The 26072-nt window shown below is 42.8% G+C and overlaps 1 protein-coding gene across 11 annotated transcripts in view; it reads left to right on the top strand.

Moving 5' to 3' along the window:
* Window positions 1–26072, top strand: part of LOC130283977 (nuclear factor 7, brain-like) — a 168709-nt gene that overhangs the window by 107050 nt on the left and 35587 nt on the right. For all 11 annotated transcript variants that reach the window (XM_056533808.1, XM_056533807.1, XM_056533806.1 and 8 more), the window contains 3 exons: window positions 155–177; window positions 266–396; window positions 15992–16134. In XM_056533808.1, coding sequence (XP_056389783.1) covers window positions 155–177; window positions 266–396; window positions 15992–16134 — 297 coding nt within the window. The remainder of the gene's footprint in view (window positions 1–154; window positions 178–265; window positions 397–15991; window positions 16135–26072) is intronic.

Raw genomic sequence — 26072 nt, 5'->3', positions numbered from 1 at the left:
ACTAAAAGCATTAAAAAATGTTAATAGAAGTAATTTGCAAATCTGTTTAACTTTCTGGCACCAGTTAATTAAAAAAATAAGTTTTCCACCGGAGTACCCCTTTAATAATTTTTTTTTTCCCCCCATTAATTTATTTATTTATTATTCCCTACAGGGCATCAAGTCATTCATTGAGAAGTAAGTTTCCAGCACTTTTCTATCACTAATAATTTGATTTTTAAGGCGCTCGACTGTTTTTTGCTGATCTTGATAACTTTCTGTCCAGGTGCCAGGAGCAGCAGAAGGATGTGATGGTGGCCGGGAACACTCTTCTCTCCAAGGATCTGTGTCAGGGAACTTTCAAAGGACCCATTCAATACTCTGTTTGGAAGCAGATGCAATCTTTCATTGTGCCGTGTAAGTACTGGCTATCATAGGGTCACCTATACTGAACATGTGGAAACAGGATTTCCAAATTTTGAATCCTTTTTTATTTAAAGCAGAGGACAGTGGCAGAAACATCCATTTGTCCATTGCTGCCTGTGTTCTGTCTTTGGTGCAGACTTAGGCATGTGTAATCCTGTTTTGCCCTCTGGCTTATATATTGCAATGACCTGCACAGTGTTAATAGTTATATAAGTGATCATATTACCCTTCTTAATGGGGTGAACTAATGAAATGATGCTTGGAGTATACACTGGCCAGCCATAACATTAACATTCAAGACCAAGGTTTTCAGATGTCCAACAGAGAGAAAAGTTCAGCCTTGATTACTTATTCTAAGGGTTATATAAAAAAAAAAAGTGTGTGTATATATGGGCGTGTGTCATCGCATGTACCATTTAAAAGCAACTGCTCTATAAACTATGTGGTGGTGGGGGGGGGCGGTGGCGGTGATAGGACTCAGGACCCCCGGACAGGCAGGGGGAGAGAAGCGGGTGGCGGCGGCCTATGGCACCGCAAAAGCCACTGCAGTGCATTGATTTAAAGCGCCCGCTTTAAATCAATGATCTGCAGTGGTGTCGCGGGGGGATAAATAGCCGATAACTTATACCGGTATTCCGGTATAAGTTATCGGCTATCGGCCGTAACCTCCACCGATTATCGGTATCGGCCCTAAAAAAACTATATCTGTCGATCCCTACTATAAACCCTCAATAAACTGTAGTGTATAGTGAGCTAAACTAAATTTAAAACTCCCTTCTTATGCTGTATTGTTTTTGTGCTGCTCCAGAACCCCAATGCACATTTTGTGACCTTCCTCAGGGTGCTCATTTGGTACGAAGGGACCCATAGTGTTCATAGAAAATGATCCCCCCACATCCTTACACCACAATCAGCCTGAACCACTGATGGCAGGATAGATCCATTCTTTCATGTTGTTTATGTCAAATTCTGACCTTGCCATTTAAATGTAACCTGTGGGGATTGTAGTCTCTTTCCTGTTCTTAGCTGACAGGAGTGGACCCTGGTGTGGTCTTCAGCTGCTGTAGCCCATCTGCTTTAGGTTAATCATGTTGTGCGGTCAGAGATGGTATTCTGCAGACCTTGGTTGTAACCAGTTTATTCGAGTTTGCCTTTCTGGCAATATCTAACTAGTCTGCCCATTCTCCGCTGTTATTAACCTCTTAAGGATGCAGGGCATACCTGTATACCCAGTTCTATAATGCTGGGTCACGTGGTGATCGCCGCATCTAAAGTAAAAAAAAAAACACTCCCGGCAGCTCAGTCGGGCTGATTGGGGCCACCGCGGTAAAACCGCGCTGTTCCGATCAACTAGGACGCTCGAGGAAGGTCCCCTACCTGCTTCCTCGGCGTCCGATTGGCGATTGACTTCTTCATGCCTGAGCTCCATGCAGGAGCAGTCAAGTGCCGAATACACTGATCATCGCTATACTATGCTATAGCGGTGATCAGTGTGAGGAATCAATGTAATGCATGTTATATTCCCTTAGAGGGAGCTATAACATTGAAAAAAAAGTGTAAACAAAAAAAGTTGATTATGATTAGTTAACCCCTTCCCTAAGTTCGAATCGCCCCCCTTTAACCATTTAAAAAAAAAAACTGTAATTAAAAATAAACCTACGTGGTATCGCCGCGTGCGGAAATGACCGAACCATAAAAATATATTGTTAATTAAGCCGCATGGTCAATGGCGTATGTGCAAAAAAATTCCAAAGTCCAAAATAGCGTCTTTTTGGTCACACTTTATACCACAAAAAATGAATAAAAAGCGATTGAAAAGTCCAAATAAACAAAAATGATACCGATAAAAACTTCAGAGCACGGCACAAAAGATTAGCCCTCATACTGCCCTGCACGCGGAAAAATAAGTTATAGGGGTCAAAAGATGGCAATTTTAAACGTATAAATTTTCGTGCATGTAGTTGTTTTTTCCCAGAAGTAATACAAAATCAAACCTATATAAGTAGGGGATCATTTTAATCGTATGGCCCTACAGAATAAAGATCAGGGGTCATTTTTACTGAAAAATGTACTGCGTAGAAACAGAAGCCCCCAAAAGTGACAAAATGGCTTTTTTTTTTTTTTTTTTTTTTCAATTTTGTCTCACAATGATTTTTTTTTTTTTTTTTTTTTTTTTTACCATTTCGCAGTGGATTTTGGGGTCAAATGACTGTCATTGCAAAGTAGAATTGGTGGCGCAAAAAATAAGCCATAATTTGGATTTTCAGGTGTTTTCACCACACAACTGCCCTGCAGTTGCTTTGAGCCATTCTCTGTAAACCTTAGAGATGGTTGTAGATAAAAATCCCAGTAGATCAGCCCGTTTAGCACCAACAAACATGACACGTTCACAGCCACTTACATGGCTTTTCTTCCCCATTTTCATTTTGGTGGAAACATCAGCAAGTTGTCTTGACCACGTCTAAAAGCATTGAGTAATTGCCATGTGATTGTCTGATTTAGCTTTTTGTGTTAACAAGCAGTTAGTGTACCTAATAGATGTATATGCCTTGGCTGCACAAGGGTATCAGCACCTAGGATTTATATTGAGTGGTGGTGGGAAGTGGTTCAAACTACGGGTGGAATTTATAACCTTGATAACATAGTGAGAATTACGTCTGTCAAGCGGTGGGATGTGTTATTGGGAAAGAGATCAGTTATGGAAGCTGGTGTATTAAAAGCAGGAAGAATGGGCAAGTGTAAAATGTGTAAGGAATCGTAGCCTCTTGTGTAGCAGCAGTGGGACTCCCTAATGGCATTGACCTCTATCAGTGCGGTAACACTCCCCAGCCACACTGTAGACATTGTACAAGAATGAGGAACATGACAAAGATCAAGGTGGTAACTCCAGATTCCCCAGATCTCATCTGATCAATCTGTGTGATGTGCTGAAGAAATAAGTACCATCCATGGAGGCCGCACCTCATGAATTACAGGATCCGGTGCTGATGTCTTGCTGCCAGGTACCACAGGACACCTTCAGAGGTCTTGTGATGTCCAGGCCTTGATAAGTCGGAGAACGAGAGGAACTCGCACAATGTTACTCAGATGATGTTGATGCTATGGCTGGTCAGTGTATATTTATATCATTTATTGACTTGTGCACTTCCTGGTAGATCAGATGTTTATATTTTCTGCATTTACTTTATTCCCAGTCCCAATAGGAGCTCTCCTTTAAAATTAGTATATGGCGGTCTTGCACCATCAGTCTATGTTTACATGGTGGAATGTGAGTAAATATGAGCATGAAGAAACGATGTAGTCTTCATGCAGGCATTGTCTTGGACAGACCTTTTAGACCGTAGTTTTGTGATGATGGTGCTGTCCTACTTTGCTGGCAACTTTATAGTTGTTGACTATTGCACCGCTCTTTTTTTTTTTTTTTTTTTTTTTTTTTTTTTTTTACAAACTTAAATTACAAACTAAATTTTTTTTTCCATTGTTTATCGTTTCTGTTCAGACTTGTCCCCTATGATGTTAGACCCTTCCACTGCGCACCCTAACTTGATCCTGTCTGAAGGCCTGACCAGTGTTAAATATGGAGATACTAAACTACCACTCCCTGACAATCCCAAACGCTTCAGTCAGTGCATCCTGGTCCTGGGCTCTCAGGGCTTTGATTCTGGCCGCCATTACTGGGAGGTGGAAGTAGGAGACAAGACCGCTTGGGATGTTGGTATGGCCAGCGAGTCCAGCAACCGCAAGGGAAAGATCAAGCTGAACCCCAAGAATGGCTACTGGGCCATCTGGTTGAGGAACGGCAATGCTTACAAGGCTCTGGAGTCTCCTTCCAAGTCCTTGGTCCTGAACTCCAAGCCGAAGAGAATCGGGGTCTACGTTGATTACGAGGGAGGTCAGATATCTTTCTACAATGCTGATGACATGTCTGCTATCTACACGTTCAGGGCCACATTCACGGAGAAGCTGTATCCTTACCTGTCCCCGTTCCTGCATGACTCGGGCCGCAATGCTGACCCCCTGCGTCTTGTGCATAACTGAGCAGTCATGTTGGTGATTGTGTGCATTCCCATTGGTTTAAGTTTCATCTAGTTCTTAGTTCAATTTGTCAACTGCTTGTGTTGATGGTTTAGTTGTGTTTTTTGTTAAATGTGTCAGTTTCATGATACTGTGATTTTACTGTAGTTTGACATTGTTTTTTGCTTTGTATTTTTATTTTATAAATAAATTCATCAAGTTATACATGAGTGCTCTTTATTTTGAGTAAAATTGAGGAAGAAAGTTCAAGGGTATATAGCATTTGTTAGGCTATGTTTTTAGTTTTTGTGAGTTTTTTTTTTTTTTTTTTTTCAGTTCACAACTGACCTACTTTATTAGGAAACTCCTTGCTAGTACCAGCTTGGACCCCCTTTTTGCCTTAATTCTTCGTGGCATTATATTAATACAAGGTTCTAGAAACATTCCTCATTGTTTTCACTCCATATGTACATGATATCACACAGTTCCTCCATTTGGACATGACATCACTTAGTTGCTGAAGATTTGTTTGCTGCACATCCATGATGAGAATCTCTCATTCCGCCACATCCCAGAAATGATCTATTGGATGAGAGATTGGAGAGATGTGACGTGGTGCATTATCTTGCTGGAAGTATCGCCAGAAGATGGGTCCACTGTGGTCATAAAGGGATGAACATGGTCAGTAAAAATACAGGTATACTGTTGTGTTTATACCATGCTCAATTCGTACTAAGGAGCCCAAGGTGTGCTAAATGTCCCCCACACCATTACAGCACCAGCCTGAACCACTCTGACAAGGTAGGATAGATTCCTGATTTCATGTTGTTTACACCAAATTCTTACCCTGCCATCTGATTTCACAGCTGGAATGGAGACTCATCAGACCAGACAACGTTCTTCCATCGTACATTGTCCAGTTTTGGTTCCTGTGTGAATTGTAGCCTGTTTTCTGTTCTTAGGCTACAGCAAGCAAAATACCACACAAAAGGGCCCCTTCTGTCAGCTATCTGCTTCAAGGTTGGACGTACTGTGCGGTCAGAGATGGTATTCTGCAGACCTTGGTTCTAACTAGTGGTTATTTAAGATACTGTTGATTTTGCCATCTTGAACCAGTCTGCCCATTTTCTGACATCAAGGAATTTTCTTTTTTTTTCTGACCCTTCCCTGTAAAACCTAGAGATGGTTGTGCATGATAATCCCAGTAGATCAGCAATTTGTGAAATCCCCAGACCAGCCTGTCTGGCACCAACAACCGTGCCACGCTCAATCTCCCATAAATACATTTTTTTCCCAATTCTGATGCTCGGCTTGAAACTTCAGAAAGTCCAGCACATCCCAAAGATCAATCGGAGATCTGGAGAATTTATAGGCAGATTACGACCTTGATCTTTGTCATGGTCCTCATTACTGAATTATGTCTGCAATGTAGCCGGGGGTCTCTATGTTGCTGAAAGAGGCTGCTGCCATTAGGGGTAGCGACAGGAACCACTCGGGGTCCTGGTCTGTATAGTGGGTAGTTAGTTCATGTCACAGTAATGTCAGCATGAAGCCAAGACATTGTCCATCATGCTGCCTCCTCCAGCTCATCTGCTTCCCATAGTGCAACCTCTTGCCACCTCTTGCCCAGGCGAATGACAATTCAGCTGGCCTTGGCTTATTAACAAGAACCCCCAGTAAAGTTGTTTGGTCCTGCTAGAAGCTTTAATGTAACAGATCTTGAGTTTTCTGCATTTGAGGGGACCTTCCCTCACTTTTCTAAACCGTTCCTATTATATCAGCTGTTTGATATTTCAGTAGACGGGTTGGAGAGAGATGTAAACCTGTTTAGGTTTACACAAGCCGAGTCAATGAACATTTCCTGTCAGGTGTGAACAGTTCAGGCTGGTGGAGGTGTAATGGTGCAGGAAATATTTTCTTGGTGCTCCCTGTCTCCCCTGATACGTGTGACTAAACGTTGGACAGTAGGGCTACTCTAACCATTGTAGATGACTGAGATCAGCTGGACAATGCACCATCCACAGGGGTTGTATAGGCAAGGATTGGCTCCAAAAGCATTGTGTGTTTGCTTCTCGAACGTTGACAGTTCCCAGATCTTTAAGGGAATATATCAACTCTGTGATGTGTAGGGCTAACCATAGTTTTGGATAGCTTTTAGAATAATAGATTATAAATAAATCGATTAAATTTTTTTATTATAAAAATTGCCTTTCTCTGTTGCATTCAAGTGTCTAGAGACAGCTCCTAAAGTGCTGAAGCTTGGCACGTCTCCTTGGGCTCCCCTGCTTGACTTTTGTACAGGACGTGGTTTACAGCTGAAGTGAAGTTCCACATCTGTGCCATGGGTTACCGTAGGAGCACGTGTAGTTAGCGACCACAGGTGCCCACAGATGTTAATCTCTTTCCGTGTGCTGCTATTGGCATTACTGTAACAAACTTAACTACCAGCTCCATCAAAGGTACCATTCAATGTATTATCCAAACAACTATCCAATGCTGGTCAGCTCTGTGCATCATATAGAGCTTACAGATTCCCTTTAATCCTATAGAGGTTTATAAACCACTTCTGTGTGGCCCTCCACAGTCCTTTGTTGACCATATGTTCTAGTAACGGACATTAGAGCCAACTTGGATAGTAGAATATTAGTGTCAAATTTCACCTTAAAATATAAGGGAATTTTTGACATTTCAAACGTCGTCGTTTCTCCACTTTCTCTCATCAATTTTTGAGTCAAATGTGGCTTGAACCATCATTTAAAGGTGAAGGTGACTCACAAGGTATAAAAGGTTTGAGGCCTCTGCTACAGTGTAAAACAGGCTGTTCAGAGCACGTCAGGACCTGCATGTAATTTGCTGCAACTGCACAAAGTGTTCCTGTCCACATAATCCAATATTCCGTGGAACAATTTCAACACCAACATTCAACACAAGTTGAATCTCTGCCCCAACGAATCTCTACAATAGGTTTAGCTCACTATGCGTTCTGAACCATAGCTAACGGGGCTTCGATGCAGACTAGCTATGGAGAAGGAAGGCTCCCGCTGGCTTACCCTACTGCTACTACATGTCAGTCTTTTCAAAAGAGCACAGCAGTTTGCACTGCCACTATTTCAGTAAGGTCAGCCAACCGGAATAACCAGCAAAACAGTTAAAGCACAGCCCTGCACTGATATCTTAACCCAGTGCTCAATCCTGACTACAGGTCAGTCTTTTTGGCTCCTGTGTTGGCTAATGCATGACCTCACAGCAATGTAGCACTCTCATGTCCTGCTCTGCCAGGTAAGTAGGCAATGCTTCTTCCAGATAATCCCGCCAACAGAACTAATCATTCTCTGCACTGGTCCATGGACTATGGCAAGCCATCCTGAGGTGCTCCTTATGTGAGCAATAACATCAGTGCAGATTTGCTTTTTGTGGACTTTTTGAATACTATAGCACTGAAAGTTTGTAATTCTAGGTACTCCTCAATTAGCTGCGGCTGTTCTCAAAGAAGAGTAATAACATTTACACTGTAGTAAATATAGGGAAGGTGATTCCAATTACTGGCTAGATGACAACCCATCTGATTCCACGCATTATCGATTTGCAGACTTTAGGTAAAAATGGCATTACCTTTTTGTTTTAGGAAATTTTGTACATATGATCAGTTACTCTGCTCTTTAATACTGATCTAGTGGCAGGGACAGAAAGAACATGCTTTAAAAACTTGAAGGGACTATGGCTCCTGTACTAGGGATGGCATTCCTACTGCCTAAGGCTGGGTTCACACTACGTTTTCTCCCATACGGGAGCGCATACGGCAGGGGGGAGCTAAAACCTCGCGCTCCCGTATACCTTTCTATGCGCTCCCGTATGTCATTCATTTCAATGAGCCGACCGGAGTGAAACGTTCGGTCCGGTCGGCTCATTTTTGCGCCGTATGCGCTTTTACAACCGGACCTCAAACCGTGGTTGACGACAGTTTTAGATCCGGTTGTAAAAGCGCATATGGCGCAAAAATGAGCCGACTGAACGTTTCACTCCGGTTGGCTCATTGAAATGAATGACATACGGGAGCGCATACGAAGGCATACGGGAGCGCGAGGTTTTAGCTCCCCCCTGCCGTATGCGCTCCCGTATGGGAGAAAACGTAGTGTGAACCCACCCTAAGCCTACCTTTTTTGGTACTATGTATTTGGCCTACAAATAGCATGTGCCGTTAACTGTGGAGGTACAGTGAGGAGGTTAGGCATTGGCTGGGCCTCAGAAAATGCAGATCTCCGGATTAAGCTGATGACTCTGTCTGCTAATTTGCCACCTAGGAATCTTTAGAGCCCATGGCAGCGAGCATGTTGGCTTTGTGTCTAAGGGCGTTGTAGATTCTGCACCTCAGAGTATGCATAGTCACACGCTTTTTGTTTTGTTTTTAATATAGATTAGAGACAGATACTGAAACCTGTTTTTTTCTGATTCTATTTTGTTTGTAAACAGCAACAAAAAACGTGGTCTCAAATGGCTGGAGGTGCTCAACCCCAAATGCAGTTGTGCATTTATACTGGGGGAGCAGATCCTGCCCTTGTAGTCCGTTGCTAAGGGGCGATCCCCAGCATAAAAATGCATACAATGGAGGATGCCTGCAGCGGACTACAAGTGCCACAATAGAATCCTACACCAGATAAACGGTGTGGATGTGTAACAATTAGAATACAATACAGGAATATGGGTGCACTACTGTGGTAGATGTATACAATGACATTGGCTAATCCCTCAACACTGATGTTAAAATTGAGACATTCGCCAGTATATCCTTATATGAAGGACACACCAGAGCCCACACACAAACGCCAAGGTTTCTCAAATGGCGCGGGACCTAACGCTAACCTACCTGTGCGTAATAAGCAAAAACCAGGGGCCAGTGGGCAATTACAGCAGTATTAGGCCGACATGCAGTCTGCTCCCAGTTCCCTCCAGTGTGGGAACTGGGAGCAGGCTGCATGTCGGCCTAATACTGCTGTAATTGCCCACTGGCCCCTGGTTTTTGCTTATTACGCACAGGTAGGATTAGTTAGGTCCCGCGCCATTTGAGAAACCTTGGCGTTTCTGTATTGCATTATTCTATTTTGTTTGTACACTATATTATGGGAGCTGCTGTCTTGCCTGAGGTGTTTTTAACAACATTTTAGAGAGATGCTTTACTGCAAGCCCCATTGACATAGGCAAATAAATATAATCTTAAAGGGGTTATCCAGGAAAAAACTTTTTATTTATTTATTTATTTATATATAATATAATCAACTGGCTCCAGAAAGTTAAACAGATTTGTAAATTACTTCTATTAAAAAATCTTAATCCTTTCAGTACTTATGAGCTTCTGAAGTTAAGGTTGTTCTTTTCTGTCTAAGTCCTCTCTGATGACACGTGTCTCGGGAAACGCCCAGTTTAGAAGCAAATCCCCATAGCAAACCTCTTCTAAACTGACGTTTCCCGAGACAGGTGTCATCAGAGAGGACTTAGACAGAAAAGAACAACCTTAACTTCAGAAGCTCATAAGTACTGAAAGGATTAAGATTTTTTAATTGAAGTAATTTACAAATCTGTTTAACTTTCTGGAGCCAGTTGAGATATATATATGTTTTTTTCCTGGAATACCCCTTTAAGTAAAATGCCCTTGATGAAAATGACACAGGGATTGGGAAAAATAAGTAACATGGCTTTTGCGGTTGTATTAGTATTAGTAACAATTTTAGGAAAAGTATGAGTAAATATATGCTAAAGTTTCTTGAAAGTTGAAAGATTGAGATCTTTTGAGCTTTTTAGAGTACAGTTGGGTATGAAATCCCTGGTAATACCTTATAAAAACATACACATATATCTGGGCACATACAACCATTGGCAGGGCCGTTTGAAAGAATTTTGGAGCCCCAAGCAAAATGGACATGGAGCCCCCCCCCTTGATGTTCACGCACGTCACACTCTAGGGCCGGCGTCAGGACGTAGTAACGCCGGCCCTTGAATTCTGGGAGCGCAACGTGAGCGAATGTCGATATGAGGCCCCCACATTAGGTGCGGCACAGTTCCCCCTCCACGTTAGGTGCGGCACAGTTCCCCCTCCACGTTAGGTGCGGCACAGTTCCCCCTCCACACAACATACTGTACACATTACATACTGTACATGCATCATACACACACTGTACATATTGCATACTGTACATGCTTCATACACACAACATACTGTACACATTGCATACTGTACATGCTTCATACACACAACATACTGTACACATTGCATACTGTAAATGCTTCATACACACAACATACTGTACACATTACATACTGTACATGCATCATACACACACACTGTACATATTACATACTGTACATGCATCATACACACACTGTACATTACATACTGTACATGCATCATACACACAACACACATACTGTACACATTACATACTGTAAAAATTACTTACTACATGCATGCTTCACACACAACATACTGTATACATTACATACTGTACATGCTTCATACACACAACATACTGTATACATTACATACTGTACATGCATCACACACATACTGTACACATTACATACTGTACATGCATCATACACACACACTGTACACATTATACTATACATGCATCATACACACACACTGTACACATTACATACTGTACATGCATCATACACACACACACTGTACACATTACATACTGTACATGCATCATACACACACTGTACACATTACATACTGTACATGCATCACACACACAGAATAATCAGTGTTTCCCAACCAGGGTGCCTACAGAGGTTGCAAAACTACAGCCTTTGGCTGTCCTGGCATGCTGGGAGTTGTAGATTTGCAACAACTGGAGGAACCCTGGTTGGGAAACACTGATATAGATACACACATGCACTTAATATATAGTCATCCACAGAAGTAACACACACACACACACACAGGCACAGTACATAGACATACACATATGTACACACACATATATATCCACACACCTGCTTCTACACATATATATCTATATATCCACACACACGCTTATACACACAATATATATGCAGGGACACCTACTGAAGTCAGTCCCCATGTTGTGCAGCCTCTGCGGTCTCCTCTCCTCACAGCTCTGTGCTCCCCTCCCTCCTCCCCCTCCTCCTGCTCAGACGGCTGAGAGAAGAGTCCGGGGCTGAGGGAAGATACCAAGTGCAGCGGGGGTGGGGGGAGCGTGATTGTGGTGAGGTGAGAAGAACTCCAATGCTGCAAGTGAGTTTATTTAAAAAAAAAATGTCAGGCATTTGTATATATATATATATATATCTATCCCTATGTTATATGAAGAGATATGTCTATCCCTATCTTATATAAGGGATAGATAGCCTTATACCTATCCTATATTAAGAATAGCCTTAAGCTTATTCCATACATTCTTACATTTTATTTCAGCTACCACTTCTGCAGGAGGGTTATTCCATGCATCGACTACTCTCAGTAAAGCTAAACTTCCTGATATTACTACAGAAACCTTTGTCCTCTAATTAAATAAATAGAAAAGTTTTTTTTTTTTTGGTAGGGGTTGGGGGTTTTAACAGAGAAATTGCAAGTGGCGAGTTATTTAGTAGATGAGCATCAAAAAAAAATACATAAGATTTAGGAAACAAAGAGTAATAGGTTATGTCATGTTTGTACAGTACTAATAAGTTTGAAAAGGGGGGGAAAAAAAGTAATGGAGCCCACAAGTTGACACAAGTTCTGTATCTATACCACAAAAACACTTTCTAGGACAATCCACAAACATGATAACTTATGTCTGATATGTGGGAGATTAGGTATGTTTTTTTTCCATGGTATTATAAATGTCCATCAATAATGAGGCCTGGTATGAAGTTCTTGAGAACGACTACATCTGGAAGAAATAGGCAGTCCGATATAGTGGCTGATGGGTATGATGAAGGGAGTTGGAGGCGAAGGGCAAGATATTTTTGTGCAAATTTATTTTCGTGATTAGATTTTTAATGGCTAGAAAGTGGATATTAAGGAAAGAATTTCACAGGACAGTCTGCAAAGTTATCAATTTGGCCACTCTTGAGTTTGTAAGTTTCATGCTATTTGAGACAAATGGTTGCATAGCATATTTTAAAGTGGTACTCTAGAGCAAAGAAAAGTATTGTAAGCAGGGTTGCTTCTCGTTTGGGGGGGGGGGGGGGGGAGGGTATTGAGTTTTTTGTGAGGGGGGGGATAGGAAATGGGAATGCATATAGTATGACTAATTATACTGTAAAAGTAGTGGATCTCCAACTTGTCCTGGTGGAAGGTTGAAGTAAGGTTACAGTGGATAGTGGGTCAGGATGTTTGAAGAAGAAATGAATGGACAAGACTGATTTAAGAGTACAAGAATATTGAGAGAGGTGAGTGGAAGTTTTTAAGATTTTGGGTAGAATGGGAGTAGATGAGGTGGACCTAAGATATATGGTTTGCAGTCTGTTTGATGGGTTATGGTGGAAGTTTTGGAGGGTTACAGGTCTCAGCCCAGACTCTTAAAGAGTACCTGTCACTAAATAAACTTTTCTAAATGAACTCATGCTATGCTCCCCAACTACTCCTAACATCCCTCTCACCCTTAGGAACATTTTCAGGGCTTTAAAAAGCTGTGTATCATACCTTTCTTCTTGCTCACATAGTGAAATTTTCCAGCAGAAGAAATTGGGCGTTTCCCATCAGGCATGACATCACTGGAGCCTGCTGGGGGGACCACTTCCACCCTCAAATCGTTGCAGCACTGTGATGAATAGAAGACCCCACGCTCTGTGCAGCAGCTTTCAGTTTGTGTATCTTTCAGTGAGGCTCTTTGCAGCTTTCAGTCTGTGTATCTTTCAGTGAGGCTCTTTGCAGGTGTTATTAAAGCTCGGTGCAGAAAATCAAATATAGAAAATCCTGTTTAATGACAGCAGAATGTAAAGCAAAGGGATGTTATACCCCCAAAGATGAGATGGATTGAAATGGAAATTCTGCAATTACCCACAATCGAAAATTTTGATAAAATAAAATCTTGCAAGACACAGTCATTTTGGCAGCAGAAATTCTACCCTGTCCCGTGGCAACTTAAAGGGGTACTCCGCTCCTAGACATGTTATCCCCTATCCAAAGGATAGGGGATAAGATGTCAGATCGCTGGGGTCCCGCTGCTGCAGCACCCCACTATCATTACTGCGCAGAGCGAGATCGCTCTGCACGTAATGACGGGCAATACAGGGGCCGGAGCATCGTTACATCACGGCTACGCCCCTCGTGGCGTCACGGCCCGCCCCCGTCAATACAAGTCTATGGGAGGGGGCGTGGCGGTCGTCACACCCCCTGCCATAGACTTGCATTAAGGGGACAGGCTGTGATGTCATGAGGGGCGGAGCCGTGACGTAACGAGGCTCTGGCCCCTGTATCGCCCGTCATTACGCTCAGAGCGAACTCGCTCTGTGCAGTCATGATGGCGGGGTGCCGCACTGGCGATCCCCGGGGTCCCCAGCAGCGGGACCGCGCCGATCTAACATCTTATCCCCTATCCTTTGGATAGGGGATAAAATGCCAGGGGCGGAGTACCCCTTCAATCTAGTAAGAACAGGGCAACTGGCTATTGTACAAGTAAAACAAATGCTGACATGTTTTAGTGACTGACTTGAGATCTGGTCCTGACAGTGTTTTCTGAGATGATTTTCATTTTTGCCAAATTTATCAGGACATGCACCTCTTTGATAAGTTTGGCCCAACTTTGCAAAAGTGAACGACAAAAAATATCTGACTATCCACGACCACATGATAAATCTCCCTCTCAATATCTTTTCTACTGAAGATGGATGCAGGAAATTGCTTTGCATCCAGGGAAGTGTAAGGCCTTGACTAATTTGAAGAAACTGATGTATTCCCTGTGGGGTAGGGTTGTGAAGCCGGTAAGAGAAATTAAAATATAGATTATTAATATGGTATTTTATTATGGAGAAATTGCAATTTTTTTTTTTTTAACCCCTTAAGGACTCAGCCCATTTTGGCCTTAAGGACTCAGACAATTTAATTTTTACGTTTTCATTTTTTCCTCCTCGCCTTCTAAAAATCATAACTCTTTTATATTTTCATCCACAGACTAGTATGAGGGCTTGTTTTTTGCGCGACCAGTTGTCCTTTGTAATGACATCACTCATTATATCATAAAATGTATGGCGCAACCAAAAAACACTATTTTTGTGGGGAAATTAAAACGAAAAACGCAATTTTGCTAATTTTGGAAGGTTTCGTTTTCACGCCGTACAATTTATGGTAAAAATGACGTGTGTTCTTTATTCTGAGGGTCAATACGATTAAAATGATACCCATTATTATATACTTTTATATTATTGTTGCGCTTAAAAAAAATCACAAACTTTTTAACCAAATTAGTACGTTTATAATCCCTTTATTTTGATGACCTATAACTTTTTTATTTTTCCGTATAAGCGGCGGTATGGGGGCTCATTTTTTGCGCCATGATCTGTACTTTTTTTTGATACCACATTTGCATATAAAAAACTTTTAATACATTTTTTATAATTTTTTTTTAAATAAAATGTATTAAAAAAGTAGGAATTTTGGACTTTTAAAATTTTTTTTCGTTCACGCCGTTCACCGTACGGGATCATTAACATTTTATTTTAATAGTTTGGACATTTACGCACGCAGCGATACCAAATATGTCTATAAAATTTATTTTTTACGCTTTTTGGGGGTAAAATAGGAAAAAACGGACGTTTTACTTTTTTATTGGGGGAGGGGATTTTTCACTTTTTTTTACTTTTACTTTTACATTTTTTTACATCTTTTTTTTACACTTGAATAGTCCCCATAGGGGACTATTCATAGCAAAACCATGATTGCTAATACTGATCTGTTCTATGTATAGGACATAGAACAGATCAGTGTTTTCGGTGATCTTCTGCTCTGGTCTGCTCGATCACAGACCAGAGCAGGAGACGCCGGGAGCCGCACGGAGGAAGGAGAGGGGACCTCCGTGCGGCGTTATGAATGATCGGATCCCCGCAGCAGCGCTGCGGGCGATCCGATCGTTCATTTTAATCGCGAACTCCCGCAGATGCCGGGATCTGTATTGATCCCGGCACCTGAGGGGTTAATGGCGGACGCCCGCGAGATCGCGGGCGTCGGCCATTGCCGGCGGGTCCCTGGCTGCGATCAGCAGCCGGGATCAGCCGCGCATGACACGGGCATCGCTCCGATGCCCGCGGTTATGCTTAGGACGTAAATGTACGTCCTGGTGCGTTAAGTACCACCTCACCAGGACGTACATTTACGTCCTGCGTCCTTAAGGGGTTAAACTGTACTTCCTGTTTAGCCATTTTGAATAAGCTTGCAGGCTACTTGCCATGGGTTGGTTTATCTCACATCGGCAGTACATCAAGACATCAGGGGTTAAAAACAAACTGCACCACTAACAAAAATTGTAAAAGATGGTCTAAAGATGTAGCATATGGTAGCATTTGTTTTCTGGGGTGCATCCTATTTCATGGAAAACGTAATCCTGTAGCTCCCTCTCGTTTTTAGTGGAATCATGTCAGGAACCTTCTCCCTCTGGTGAACCTGAAATGTTACTGCTGCCCTCCCCTACTGTGGATTTTGCCAGTGAACAGCCAACAGTCCCAGTAAAGAATTTGGTCTCGGCAGCGGCATGGAATCGCCATGGTAAGGTGTGGCCTGAATGGTTGCAGTGTTCTCTACCTTTTTTAACCCGCCCATTCTTTTCATCCTTTGACATTGGTTTATCAAAGTTATTGACTGGTGTCGCCTATCACTGTAATGTTGTACAGATCACTTTCCAGCAGCCGCCTCCTCACACTTATTGGACTTTGTTGCTACTATACTGCTGGTTTACACACTTTCTTGTACACCTCTTTTGCCAATAAAAAAATTGGTTAAAAAATGTCCTAAAAACCTGATGGGTCACTCTCTAATGGCACATTTCCTTTACAGAGTACACTTCTGTTTGCCTATTTGATTATTATATATGCCCCCACCCCCAAAACTAAATACCAGTTTTCGGTAATGCCGTTTTTAGTTTTTTTTATCTACTAGCTGATTTTACAAAGATATGCAGATGGTATCAGATTTTTTCAGCTTTATATTTGACCTTAATTTGTTGTTGACTGTTTTCCTTCTTGCTTCCATCCCTTCAGGTGTTCAGAGGCCTTCTGTCTGGCTGATCGGGGACTCGTATATTTATTGGGCGGCTCAGAGGGCGTCTGATCGCCCAGGTGGTCTTAACCTTGGATTCACTTATGCAGATTTGTCCTGGAGAGGCGTTCGTGATCTAAAGTGGTTGCAAGTTCTTCCTGAGGTTGTTACTGTTAGCAATCTGACACAGGGTCCCACCGTGTTGGTCATCCATGCTGGCAGCTACAACGTATGTTTATGTGCACGTGTTCTGCAGTTCCTTTCTCTGATATGCTCAGATTTTGATCATTTTGCTACCTTATTCTCAGACTTGGTAATCGTGTGGTCAGAAGTCATTCCCCGTGTGTTTTGGTTTGGGGCACGTGACCTTGAATCTGTAGAATGGACACGCCAGGTGCTTAATATGCGGGTCTCCAGGCATATTAGGTCAAAAGGTGGTGTAGTGATCCGCCACAGACAGATAGAACGAGACTACAAACAGCTAATGCTACCAGATGGTGTTAAGCTGAACAATGACGGGTTGGACATATTTTTATCTGGATTACAAGATGCTATTGATCAAGCCCTCGTTCTTTTAAGCCAGAGAAGGAGCTCGGTGTAGACTAACAGCCAGCATCTGCGGTGATGTGGAAAATCCTTGTTACATTATTTATTAGTCACCTGACGTACCTACGATAACATGTCCATGGCTGCAGCAGTGGCTTGGCATTCTGTGTAATAAAGTATTATTAGTGCATCTGTCACATTCTGTGTGAAATAGATGTTATGTGATTTGCATACCTTTATATATGCAGCTGTTGTCTTTAGTTCTTTAATAAACACTTTTGTGTGTGTTAAAGAGGCATGCCCGGTGATGGTGGTGGGTAGTTTGTTCCACTGTGCCCTCAGGCCAGAATACCTCTTTCTAGTGATGTCTTCTGTAGCATAAATAGTGTGTGTGGTGCATGCGCAATGAGTCAGATACCTAACCTGTCAAAACTCACTGTGCGTGTGTTGCAATAACTAACAAGATGCAGAGAGTTTGCTCCCCCTCTGGGCCCCCAGGAAAGTGTGTTTTTTAGCAGAACAAAGTCAACGACCCAGTCAGGACCCCCCCCCCCCCCCATGTCGGAGATCGCCGCAAATCGCTCATCAATTTGCGCCAATTCCGGGTCAAAACCCCAGAAAAAAAGGATGATAGGTGCCGTCCGAGACTATCCATCCTATCATCCTTTAGCAGCAGGAGTGAGGTGGCGTTACCGGCTGACTAATCAGGACTCCTGCTGTGGGAGTGACCTGTAACGGCACCAGCTCCGCCCCTATTCCGGAGGGTGAGAGCGGGTGCCGGGAGTATGTACCTGTAGTTGGGCCCCTGATGCATGGCATCGGTGGCGGGATGGGGGCCCCCGGAGCGGAGACATCGGCGGTGGCAGGATGACAGGCAGGACGTGCACAGCAGCAGGAGGTAAGGCTGGCCTCCTGCTGTTGCTTAGCAACAACTCCTAGCATGCACAAAAGTTCATGCTGGGAAGAATTGTTATGCAACAGCAGAAGGCACAGCTACAACTCCCAGCATCCCCTTTGGTAGTTTGTGCATGCTGGGGGTTGTAGTTATGCAACAGCCCCCAGCATGCACTGACAGCCAAAGGGCATTCTGTGAGTTGCAGTAGTGTGCCTCCAGCTGTTGCATAATTAGAAGTCCCCAGTATGCCATTCAGCTGTAAGTGCATGCTGAGAGTTGTAGTTTTGCAACAGCTGAAGGGACACTGGTTGCGAAACACAGTTTGTTACCTAACTCAGTGTTTCGCAACTAGTGTGCCTCCAGCTATTACAAACTACAACTCCCAGCATGCACTGATAGCCCGTACATGCTTGGAGTTGTAGTTTTGCAACAGCTGGAGGCACACTGGTTGCGAAACACTGAGTTAAGTAACAAACTCCCAGTCTTTTTCAACCAGTGTGCCTCCAGCTGCTGCCAGGGTATTCTGGGAGTTGTAGTTTTGCAACAGCTGGCGGTTTGCCCCCCCATGTGAATGTACAGGGTGAATTCATATGGGCGGGGGTTTACAGTGAGTTTCTCGCTGCAAGTTTGAGATGCAGCAAATTTTCCGCCTCAGCTCAAACTCCTAGCGGGAAACTCGCTGTAAACACCCGCCCATGTGAATGTACCATAAAAACACTCAACTCAATAGGAAAAAAGCCTCCCAAAATTTGTAGCCCCATTTCTTCTGAGTAAGAACATACCCCATATGTGGATGTAAAGTGCTCTGCGGGCGAACTACACCCCTCACGGGCGAACTACACTCCTCACGTAATGTAATAAGGGGTACAGTGAGCATTTACGCCCCACAGGTTGACATATTTTTGGAACAGTGGTCTGTGAAAATGAAAAATGTTTTTTTTTTTCATTTGCACAGCCTGCTGTTCCAAAGATCTGTCAAACGCCAGTGGGGTGTAAATACTCACTGCACCCCTTATTAAATTCTGTGAGGGGTGTAGTTTCCAAAATGGGGTCACATGTGGGTGGGGGGGGGGGGGGGTGTAGTGTGCACGCAGAGCACTTTACATCCACATATGGGGTATTTCCAACTCCATAAGAAATAGTGTTACAAATTTTGGGTGGCATTTTCTCCTATTAACCCTTGTAAAAATGTAAAATTTGGGAAAAAACTGCATTTTAGTGAGAGAAATTTTTCTTTAATTTCCACATCCGACTTTAACGAAAAGTCGTCAAACACCTGTGGGGTGTTAAGGCTCACTGTACCCCTTGTTACATTCCTTGAGGGGTGTAGTTTCCAAAATAGTATGCCATGTGAGTTTTTTCTTTTTTTTGCTGTTCTGGCATCATAGGAGCTTCCTAAATGGGACATGCCCCCCAAAAACCATTTCAGCAAACTTCACTCCCCAAAATCCCATTGTCGCTCCTTCTGAGCCCTCTACTGCACCCTCAGAACACTTTACATCCACATATGAGGTATTTACTTACTCAAGAGAAATTGGGTTACAAATTTTGGGGGGATTTCTCTCCTTTTACCCCTTGTAGAAATCCAAAAAAATGGTTCTGCAAGAACATGCGAGTGTAAAAAATTTTGATTTAGAATTTTCTTCTTCACTTTGCTGCTATTCCTGTGAAACACCTACAGGGTTAACAAACTTTCTGAATGTCATTTTGAGTACTGTGAGGGGTGCAATTTCTCACAGAAAGGCACCTCAAATCCACTTCAAACTTAACTGGTCCCTGAAAAATTCAGATTTAAAATTTTTCGTGAAAATTTTTAAAATTGCTGCTATATTTTGAAGCTCTCTAATGTCTTCAAAAAGTAAAAACATGTCAACTGTATGATGCCAACATAAAGTAGACATATTGTATATGTGAATCAATATATAATTTGGAATGTCCATTTTCCTTACAAGCAGAAAGTTTCAAAGTTGGAGAAATTCAAAATGTTCATGAAATTTGGGCCTTTTTCACCAAGAAAGGATGCAAGTAACAACAAAAATGTACAAATATGTCACAAAAACAATATCTGAATCAGAAAAAAGCATCTTAGAGTTATTAATGCATAAAGTGACAGTGGTCAGGGAACATTTGTAGACTTTCGTGGAGATCACAGTGATGCAGCAGGAAAAGAGCAGATTTCGATGCAATTGTCAAACCTCCTCAAAAGGAGAATAGGGTTAAACAAGACCAGAAAGTGTGAGGAAATGAGCCCTCAGAGGAAGCAGATCACCTACACATAGGATCTAGCTTTGGCTGTGCCATCTGGAGATTTTTTATCCTGCTTCTTGTAAGCACAAACTGATGGAAAAATAGTGCAAATCCACTTCCCATTTAGTCAGGAAAGCAGGCGGTGGTTGGTCTGGGGAGAGATCAGTAATGAGTATGTCAGGGAGAGCATGTCATAGAGACCTGGAGGCAGAATAGAGTGATTCAAATTGCGGATTATCAGCCACAAAAATGTGAGGGTGAGTGAGATAGTGACGGACCTCCTGAGGCCCCACATACCCAGAAGGTCAGAATCAGTCATTAAGTTAATACTTTGAACCGACCAGCAGGAGCAGAACACTGGGTCTTCCACACTTGGAGCAAAGTCTGGGTTTCCCAGAACAGGGACCATAGAGTGTAGAGAGTGAATGTATCAAAGACTTAGGTCCGACTTTGCCTGTTCTATCGGTTTGTACACACATCAGGGATCCTATTAAGGGTGCACCATGGAATGTCTATGATCTGTTGGGTTTTCCTCAGCTCAAATCCACCACATTTTCTGTGGATACCTTAGTAAATATGTTGGGATTTTTCTAAAATGCTCAGGGCACACCCCCTTTTCGGCAACCATGCCCCTTTCCTGACGGCCACGCCCCTTTTTCAGGTTCTCTCAGTTAAATGGAGAGTTGGTCTGTTCTTTTTTTTTTCTTTTTTTTTTTTTTTTCTTTCACTTCTGGAGCAGGCAGAATATAGAATCTGCCGCACAACCAGACAAAACGTGTCGTGTTTACAATTGTAAATCAGGGCCAATGTGTGTCCAGCTCAGAATCCCAACTCCCTCCGCAGCTTGGATGGTACTAGGCAGCTCGGAAGCGTGCGTAAGTTCTGAGTACTTTAAGTAAAATCCGACATCAGGTAAGATCAACGGACTTCATGTGACGCATTTCAGGTGTCTCCACCCTTAATCATGCTTAGAGGAGAGTCTCTCCATAGCTTCCTTTTATGGAAAAAATTGCTAATCATGCTCAGGTAAAACACCACCCAGGAAAATAAACCATTTAACCCTTATATAGACAAATACATAACATACATAATACAAAGGTTATTAAAATTTTTATTCAAAAGATCTGTCTCTGTTCACAGCAAAATCGCATAGAGACCACTATAATGAGCACAAAAGGAAACCCCCATGAATAGTATACATGGCTCAAGTTACAAGTAATAACACATGCGATTTTGCTAAAATAATTGTGAATATGTGACATACATAGAGATACATCTATATTAGCTTGAGACAATACAGCATGGAGACCTGATATTAATAGTTATAGTATTACAATTATATACACATTTTGTATATTGATGTTCCATGTTGTACATTTACATTCATTACCATTTGGGGAACTATCGCCCGCTGTACCCGCACACATGTACATCCAAATGAGGTGACGCACGTGAACAAAAAGACAGAGGAAAAAGGAAATATTTACAGGAAAAAATTACAGAAAAAAAACTGCAGAAAGACATCTCTCTGTCACTCCCTGCATGTAAGTGACAGCAGATAGAGGGAAACTGCTCTATATAGCTAATGAATAATATTTAGACAAATAGGTTTTTGAGAGGGAAAGGATGGGCTATGGGTTTAGTTCCCTTGTGTACCCCTTTAATATCTTGCAGGGATAAAATAAAAAGCTATACCTGCCTATCCCTCTCACCCTGATGCTCCATTTGGTCATTCAATCTTCTAAGACAGCGAGTGGAACAGGATCTGCCGGCTCAGCCAATCATTGGTTGCAGTGGTTTCCTGTCTTGGCCAGTGATTGGCTGAGCAGGCCGGTTCAGCACTAAGCACTTGATGTAGAGGACAGAAGGTCGATGGACTGGATAGAGCCGAATGAGAGCTGCGGGGAAACGGTGCTACGTAATTACAGTGGTCCCTCAACATACGATGGTAATCTGTTTCAAACGGACCATCGTTTGTTGAAACCATCGCATAGGACAGTGGTCTACAACCTGCGGACCTCCAGATGTTACAAAACTACAACACACAGCATGCCCGGACAGCCGTTGTCTGTCCGAGCATGCTGGGTGTTGTAGTTTTGCAACATCTGGAGGTCCGCAGGTTGTAGACCACTGTTAGAGGAAGTTGTACTCACCTGTCCCCGCCGCTCCGGTCCGTCACCGCTGCCCGGGATGTCGCCGTCCATCGCTGTTGCCGTGTCCCCGATGCTCCAGCAAGGCCTCTGCTTCCCCGGCATCCGCGCTCTCCGTCGCCGCCATCACGTCGCTACGCACGCTGCTCCTACTGGATGACGTCGATTGAGAGCGGCCGACGAGGCAGAGGATCCCGAAGAGGACGCTCCGGAGCCCCGAGGACATCACCGGAGCTCACGGGGCACCGTAAACGGCCATCCGGTGGTAGCTGAAGCATAGCCGTTTATGCGATGGCCCCGACAAAAAAGCATCGTATGTTGATGCTGCCTCTGAGAGGCCATCGCATGTTGAAATTATCGTATGTCGGGGCCATCCTAGGTCAAGGGGTCACTGTATAGCTTTTTTGGGGGGTTTTTCTGACCCCAGCAGGATATAGAATTTTCTAAACACCGGATAACACCTTTAAACAATTGGGGGTTTAGTTTCCAGCACTGATCAATTATATACCTCACCCTGGTTAGGTTAATTCCATTTGGAGGTGGGTGTGATCACCTAGAACATGTGATAAGAACTCTTTCTTAATAATTGGGGGAAAAACAAGCATTTCACAAACAGCCAATAAATACATGATATATGGTGTATGGTAAGTACTAGATTGGCAGAAATAGTATTGCTTTTTTCAGTGTTTGGCTCTTCAGACAACCAGAAGTATTTCCTGTAGGAGTTGCCCAAATGCTGTCAGTGTAGAATTATTAGTAACTAAATCAAGTCTGTTTATTGAATGAGTGATCCACCAAGGTATAATTTGGGTGCTTCAGTGTATTGTGCACTGTACCCTGGGATTTACCAGCAAACCACAATGCTATATGGAGGTGAGGTATACAGTGCCATTAAAGAGGTAGTCTGTCCCTAGATATCTTATCTCCTATCCAAAGGATAGGGGATAAGATGTCTGATTGCGGGGGTCCCGCAGCTCGGAACCCCGCAATCTGTGCAGCACCCAGCATTGCCACGCCACTTCCCATAGACTTGCATTGAGGGCGGCGTGGTCATGATGTCACAACCCCCGCCGCCCACTTCAAGTGTTCGGAACAAAATGTTCCAAACGATGGGGCAGCGGAGTACCCCTTTAAGATAAGCCTCATGTTCTATACAGTGCAAAGAAATACATCGATGATCTTGGTCCATTCGTAGTTATGACAAACATATTGTGTGTTAGTATGCTGCTATTCAGTGAGTAAGACTGTGTACTTAGCAAGATCACCCACCCAAGTCTTATATTTAGACATTGGACTTTATCAGGAGTAAGGTGTGTTTCCTGGAAAAAGGTCACTGCTGACTGGAAAGTGCGCAAGTACAATGAATTTGTAAAGTTTTATGACCCTCTCACTTTTTTCACATTTTGTTATGTTGCTCCTTGTGCTTCAAAAAAAAATAAAAAAAATTGTCGTCCCCCCCCCATCATTCTGCACTCACTATCCCATAATCTCAAAGTGGAAACATAATTGTAAAATTTTTGGCAAATTTATTAAAAAGGAAAAACTAAAAATTTGCAGAAACATAAGTATTCAGACTTCTTGCTATGACACTTGCTCCTGTTGGAAACTGTTGTGTAACATTATACTACCTGTAAATAGGAGAAGAGGAGACAGTGAGCAGATGAGCAGGTTGCTGCCCAGAGGGACAAGGTGGCGGTAGGGCAATATACGACCACTGGCCGGTGATGCAGGTTTCAGGCGACGCGCAATGAATGGACACCAAACACAGGCTGTGGATTACATTTTTTTTATTGCAGAATCTTTTAACATAACCAGTAAGCAGGTTTAGGATCTCCTCAGATGGGAGAGATGAACATTGGGAAAGCTGTACTGCTGTCTCTGCTTGCCCCCTCAGGGCTCTGTCCGGATCAGCTGGAGTCATAGTCTCTTGCATCAGGAGTTCTCTGACAACCATCTCAAATTGAGGGCTTGTCTCATGTAATTCTGTCCTATCTCAATATCCGTAGCAATGGATTGAATACTCAGGGCCTTGGGAGCAGTAGGCACTACCAAATCCCATGGCTTCTCATGCATCTTAGTCTCTCACTTGACTGGCAAAATTCCTGCCATCTTATGGCCCTGCCTGTCACACACTTCACAGCTTGTGGTAGTTTCTCCTGCCATATTTTGACCCTGCCTGTCACACACTGCACAGCTTGTGGTAGTTTCTTCTGACATATTTTGACTCTGCCTGTCACACACTTCACAGCTTGTGGTAGTTTCTCCTGCCATATCTTAGACCTGCCTGTCACACACTTCACAGCTTGTGGTAGTTTCTCCTGCCATATCTTGGACCTGCCTGTCACACACTTCACAGCTTACGGTAGTTTCTCCTGCCATATTTTGTCCCTGCCTGTCACACACTTCACAGCTCTCGGTAGTTTCCTCCTGCCATATTTTGACCCTGCCTGCCGCACACTTCACAGCTTGCGGTAGTTTCTCCTGCCATATTTTGACCCTATGAAGAGAAACGATCCAGCGTGGGTAAGTAGAAAATCCAGACTTTATTAACTCACGGTAAAAACGGTACAAGCAACCAGCAGAACAGTCGCGTTTCAGGCGCATGCGCCCTTCGTCAGTGATGTAATTCCTCTGCACAGGTGTCAGTTAAATACCGGACAGGTAGTGGGTGGAAAACTTCTCACCAATCACACTACACAACGACCGTTGACATCAGTGCAGGGGGAGGATACTGATACAATACATAGATAAAATGTAGGTAAAAGTACACAAATGCTAAAACAGTACACTTATAAGCGATGTTACATTGGATGGCTTTGTTACAATGAACATAGTTGCAAAATACAATAGATCCATGTTTACAAAACATGCAAAAATAATATTTGTCATTGCAAACTGTGTTCATGAGCAATCATGTGTGTGAATGCGGCGTTAATAATGGAACAGCAATTCTCTTCTAAGATTCAATCCTTTGGGTGCGCTAGTACCCAGGGTGAATTGCCAAAATGCTTCACGTTAATAAAAATAATAATTTTTGCCGCACACAACCATCAAGAGGCCCTATGTGAACACGCTCTATAGCATATATTTGAAAGCAGTTAGTGTTTCCACCATGAATAGTTTTAAAATGTAAAGACGCTGCCGATCGATTTCTGATGGCATTACTAGTTATGTCATTGAGATGCTCCAGTGCTCTAACCTTTAATTTCCTCATGGTAGAACCTACATATTTAAGTTGTCACTGTGAGCACTCAATGGCATAAATGACATTATGGTGGTTACAATTGATGTAATCTTTTATATTGTAGTTTTTGATTTGATCAGAGAATTGTGTGCATAACTTAACATAGTTACATGTTCTACAAATCCTACTGCCACATTTAAAAAATCCTTTATTTCTTAACTAGTTATGTCTGTTTGCTGTGTTAGACAGGACCAGACTTGGAGATAATATATCCCCTAAAGTTTTGGCTTTTTTAGGAACTATGTGACAGCCTTTGGACAGTATTTTAGCCACAGTTTCATTCTGTCTAAGGAAACATGGATCTATTGTATTTTGCAACTATGTTCATTGTAACAAAGCCATCCAATGTAACATCGCTTATAAGTGTACTGT

This window comes from Hyla sarda, chromosome 8, assembly GCF_029499605.1.
Source record: "Hyla sarda isolate aHylSar1 chromosome 8, aHylSar1.hap1, whole genome shotgun sequence".
NCBI classification, from domain to species: domain Eukaryota; kingdom Metazoa; phylum Chordata; class Amphibia; order Anura; family Hylidae; genus Hyla; species Hyla sarda.
The sequence above is the reverse complement of the archived record's forward strand: the minus strand, read 5'-3'. Positions and strand labels throughout refer to the sequence as shown.